The sequence below is a fragment of the Triticum urartu genome, chromosome 5A (genome assembly GCF_056163025.1).
Source record: "Triticum urartu cultivar PI428250 chromosome 5A, HENAU_Tu73, whole genome shotgun sequence".
Classification (NCBI taxonomy): domain Eukaryota; kingdom Viridiplantae; phylum Streptophyta; class Magnoliopsida; order Poales; family Poaceae; genus Triticum; species Triticum urartu.
Window position 1 is genome coordinate 55,529,306 of NC_141877.1, and position 5,235 is coordinate 55,534,540.

Consider the following 5,235-nt stretch of genomic DNA (forward strand, 5'->3'; position numbering starts at 1 on the left):
CAGGTGTAGATGTGCCGGTCCTCCGGTGGGGGCCGAACGTCCGCTCGCTGGGAGGGGTCGGTCATCCGGTGTCGTCCGAACGTCCGCTCGCTGGAGCTTCTTCGGCAGCTCTTCTTCTTGCGTCTTCGTTTCCACGCTTCCCTCGCGGATGGTGTAGTTGTACACTTGCGCTCGCACTCCTCCTCGTCATCCGTGAAGTTCCGACAATACCTATGCATGCACATGAGAGGGGTGTCAAGTAGTATACCATCCTCGAAGGGGTCAAGTGAGCACGTGTAAAGAAGATGATTCAACTTTGTGTATGTGAAGTTGATGTCACACGTGTCACTTGCCAAACGGACTCGTGACATGGTGATGCCTGTAGGATGCTCCACATCATGTTGACAAGTGTTGGTTGGCCTTATGGCGTTAGCCTGCTGGAGGTTCTCGCGCACGAGCGCTTTCAAACTGATTCTGCGTGATTAATTGTCTGATTAATTAATTAGTTGTCTGACTCAATGAAAAAAATCCCTATTCTAATTATGTGCAGGTCTAATTAATTAGTTACATAAATGACTTAGATTTTAAATTGATTTGGTGCAAAAATCTTTATTTAAATGGACCTAATTAATCACACATGTAATTAACAGTCTGACAAACTGGTTGTATTAATGCCTTGATTTCCAAATGGATTCGGCACTAGATTTCCAATTACTTTTGGAAGTGGATGCATGACTAATTTGATGAGATTAATTTTCTACCTAATTAATTAGTTGCCTTCCTAACTGAAAAATAGGTACTTCCAACTATCTATTAATGAATCAATTTTCAAATTGATTAGGCGTGAAAAAAATCTCTATTTAAATGGATCTAATTAATTGCACATGTATAGCCGTCTGTCTAATTAATTGTATTAATGACTTCATTTTTAAATTGGTTTGCACTATATTTTTTTGCATTAATGGTTGTGTGCGAAGGACTACATACATATTCACAGTTAATAGTAGAGATATGCACAACATCACAAGGTCATACTCCATATTTCTATAAATTGAGATGTCTTTGTTCAACCTGTGTACAAGGTCTCTATCTACTAGGCTGGGAGTCTAACCACCATGGAATCTCTTGAGGAAATCTCACAGCAGGAAGAACCAATTATTGAGGTCAGTTCCTCTGCTAGTTCTTCTACATTCAACTCTACCAGTAGCTTGAATTTCTGAAGCAATGATTCTTTTTTATGTGCTTCGTTGTCACCAATATCTATGAAGATGTGAAAACTTAGTTCTTTGATGCCCAAAGTAACATATTGCATGCATATGGATGTCATATCAAACGCATCTCGTTTATTTTTTTACTGTTGCGGATTAGCGCAATATGACCCCCTGCATGGCTGCATATTGCTTTGCTGAGATCTAACAAATGCTAGCTTACATGTCTGATGCAATACTGATGATTTTCTCTTAATATTGTCTTGAAAACAACAAAAGTATTAACAGTTTAACCGGACACCAGTTTCTGCATGCTATTCACACTGTGATCCTAGGCTCTCTTTTTTATCATGTACTCCTCCTGTAAACTTTTATAAGATCGTTTAAATCAGTACTTTAAAAGTTTATAGAGGGAGGCACTCCTGCATTTGTACAGCCATTTCAATCTTTTGCAGAAAGATACTAGTATCACTAAAAAGAATTATTTACAGCCATTTCAAACTTTTGCAGAAATATACTAGTAATACTAAAAAGAATTAGATTTGTCTTATTGCAGGACTCAGTAGAACGTATAGGAGACCGAAATGTTGACATTAAAGTAACTCCAACTCCTTTAGCGAAGCACGGTACCGGCAGTTGGAAAGCATGCAAGTTTATCTTAGGTAAACGGGAACTATATGTAATACCATGTTCTCATGCAGCAGCTCAAAAAAATAAAAACTTCTCATGTAGATCTGGTAGAAAAAAATATCTAGTGTTCTTCATTTCAGTTAAATTTTCCAAATATTGTGCTCAGACTGCACATATACATTGCTATTGTTCCGTTGTGCTACTCATTACTATTTTTGGAAGTGCCTCGCATGATTTCATATAGAGTAGACCCCGGGGGCAATGATCGTTTCCATTATTATATGTCTAGAGAATAGTCTTTTTTTCAGTTATATCTAGAGAATCAATCATGTTGAATTTGCTTAACAAGTAACAACTAACAAACTACAGTAACTTACTACACTAAAGTTTCTTTTTTTTCTCTCAAATGAAACAACTTTAACAATGGAAACGATCATTGCCCCCGGGGTTACTGTATGTGTGAAAAAACTTTCGGATATCTTGGAGCCGGCAGTAATTACACGTGAGTTGCGACTTAATTACACTGCATGCAGCGACGGAGTGCTTCGAGGAGCTAGCATACTACGGGATCCAGTTCAACCTGGTAACCTTCCTCAAGACCATCTTACACGAGAGCAATGTGTCGGCAGCAAGAAACTACACGAATTGGCAGGGGACTTGCTACGTGGCTCCCCTCGTCGGAGCGATCGTGGCAGACTCCTACCTGGGAAGATACCTGACCACACTGGCCTTCTTCGCTGTTTACCTAATCGTAAGCACCACAAGCTAATCCCTTCGATAATCATCCCTCAGATGGAATTACCAAGTTTCTTAATAGTTCTATATATTTTTGCAATTGCAACGACACAAGGGAATGGCTGCAATGTCAATTTCAGCATCGTTGCGGCCGGATGGCTCGTCGTCTTCTCCTCAGTCCGTCATCTTCTTCCTTGGCCTGTACATGATGGCCATCGGAGCCGGCGGCATCAAGCCCTGCGTCTCCTCCTTCGGCGCCGACCAGTTCGACGACACGGACCCGACGGAGAGGCTGAAGAAGAACTCCTTCTTCAACTGGTTCTTCTTCTCCGTCTACATCGGCAGCTTCGTCGCCGGCACCGTCGTTGTGTGGGTGCAGGACCACTACGCCCTCTGGATCCCCACCCTGTTCATCGCATTGGCCATGGCGAGTTTTTTCCTGGGATCCAGTTCCTATAGAGTGCAGAAGCCTCTCGGAAGCCCACTGGTAAGCGTTTGCCAGGTCATCGTCGCGGCTGTCCGGAAGCGGAATGTAGATTTGCCACGTGATGCTTCTCTTCTTTACGAGCTACCTGAGGATGTGCCAATGGCGGAAGGTACCAAGAAATTGCACCATACACCGGTGATCCGGTAAGTGGTTTTCTTTTGAGTCTGTCTAAAGCACATTTGGATATTTTTTAGTCCTCATAGTTATTGCACATTTAAGTACTCGCATGAATCTTCGCGTAAAATCAATAATATAGGACTTAGATGTGTAATATTTAGGCCATGTTTGGCAGTCGTCCGCTCCCGGAATCTGCGGAGGGGGGAATTGCAGCTCCGTCGTTTTGAACTGCTCCGCCAACTCCGCTCCCAGAGTTGTGGAGCGGAGTGGTACCGAACAGGGCCTTAGGGCACATCTAAATGTGTTTTAGCGAAACTTTTATTTTTCATACATACATAGGCTGGCTGGAATCTGGATCGATCTGTTTGCTGTTAGCTGATTGAAGGTATTTCTTGGCCAGTTTCCTGGACAAGGCTGCAGTGATCTCTTCGGCCGAAGAGCTTTACTCTGCTCCATGGAGGGTTTGCACAGTCACACAAGTCGAGGAGCTTAAGATCGTGATCGGCATGCTCCCGATCTGGGCCACCGGTATCGTGTTCTTCGCCGTCCTCGCGCAGTTCTCCTCGACGTTCCTGGTGCAAGGGAGGATGATGGACACGATGGTCGGCACCTTCGCCATCCCTCCGGCGTCCTTGGCTTGCTTCGACGCCGTGAGCGTCATCCTCTTCGTGCCCGTCTACGACAGGGTGCTCATCCCGACGGCGAGGAGGTTCACCGGTAACGAGCGGGGGTTCTCGGAGCTACAGCGGTTCGGCATCGGCCTATTCCTCTCCATCCTGGTCATGGCGGCCGCTGCGGTGGTGGAGACGCGGCGGTTGGCGCTCGGCCGGATGTGCATCCTGTGGCAGGTGCCACAGTATCTCCTGGTCGGCGCCAGCGTCGTGTTCGCGTGCGTCGGGCAGTCGGAGTTCTTCTACAATGAGGCTCCGGAGTCCATGAGGAGCCTTTGCACCGCGCTAGGGCTCCTCACGGTGTCGCTCGGGAGCTACCTCAGCTCGCTCGTGGTAACCCTGGTGGCCAGCATCACGACGAGGGGCGGTGAGCCCGGGTGGATACCTAACAACCTTAACGTGGGCCACCTCGACCGCTTCTTCTGGCTCGTTGCTGCGCTTAGCTCGTTGAATCTAGCGGTTTTTGTCTGTTGTGCGAAGAGATACAAAACCTCGAAGCAGGCTTGTTAGATATAATCTTGATGTTTTATGTATCTGCATGTTTATTTGTCCGTCTTGCTAAGTCTCAATTGATTAAGACTTCGTTAAGTCTCAATCGATGTTATATCCGTGAGATCCTATATAGATTCATGCCAAAAAAAATTAGTTTTTTCTTTTTCTCTCTTGCATGTTATATCGCTTGACTGAGACTTGGTTAAATTAGCCAGGGCTTTTATTTACTGTGTGAGTTAGTCATGTAGGGCCAATGCATATTAGGTGACTCGGCTGGCATGTATTGAGGAGTTGCCGAAGTGCCGTGTGATGCGGGCAACAACGCCTGTGTGTGCGTGTTGTAAAGTAGTTTGGGAAGCGTAGAATCCTTTGTCTCGGGCTGCGTTGTATATATTGAGGCAATGTCTTGATGCACACGTTTACAGAGAGAAACCGATCGCACGCGCGCTCGAGAGAGATCGGTTGAGAGGAGATCGACCAGGAGGAGGTCGTTACAAGGGATAAGGAGAAGAAGAGATAGAGTTGAGATACAAGTTAAACACCTCCCCTATCCCTATACAATAATTCTAACACTCCCCCTCAATCTAAACCTCAAGCCTTGCTAAGGTTGAGATTGTACTTGAACTCGTCTAGTCTTCTCCCGGTCAAGGGTTTAGTGAACCCATCCGCAAGTTGATCCCCTGTGGGAATAAACCGGATCTCAAGCAGCATTCGAGCTACTCTCTCTCTCTGACAAAATGGAAATCCACTTCAATATGTTTTGTTCATGCATGAAAAACAAGATTTGCTGAAAGGTAAGTTGCACCAATGTGACCACACCACAACCATGCAGCTTTTGGAGCTTTAATCCCAAGCTCATAAAGTAATGTTTGTATCCACATCACTTCAGCTATAGCATTCGCCAACGACTTGTGTT

At 45.1% G+C, this 5,235-nt stretch overlaps 1 protein-coding gene across 1 annotated transcript; it reads left to right on the forward strand.

The window, feature by feature from the left end:
- Window positions 1-1,025: 1,025 nt before the first annotated feature.
- LOC125527532 (protein NRT1/ PTR FAMILY 8.3-like) lies at window positions 1,026-4,486 on the forward strand. The gene is made up of 5 exons (XM_048692042.2): window positions 1,026-1,142; window positions 1,744-1,849; window positions 2,351-2,568; window positions 2,668-3,182; window positions 3,557-4,486. The coding sequence occupies exons 1-5, from the start codon at window positions 1,095-1,097 to the stop codon at window positions 4,335-4,337; spliced, it is 1,668 nt and encodes a 555-aa protein (XP_048547999.2). The 5' UTR covers window positions 1,026-1,094; the 3' UTR covers window positions 4,338-4,486.
- Window positions 4,487-5,235: the final 749 nt, after the last annotated feature.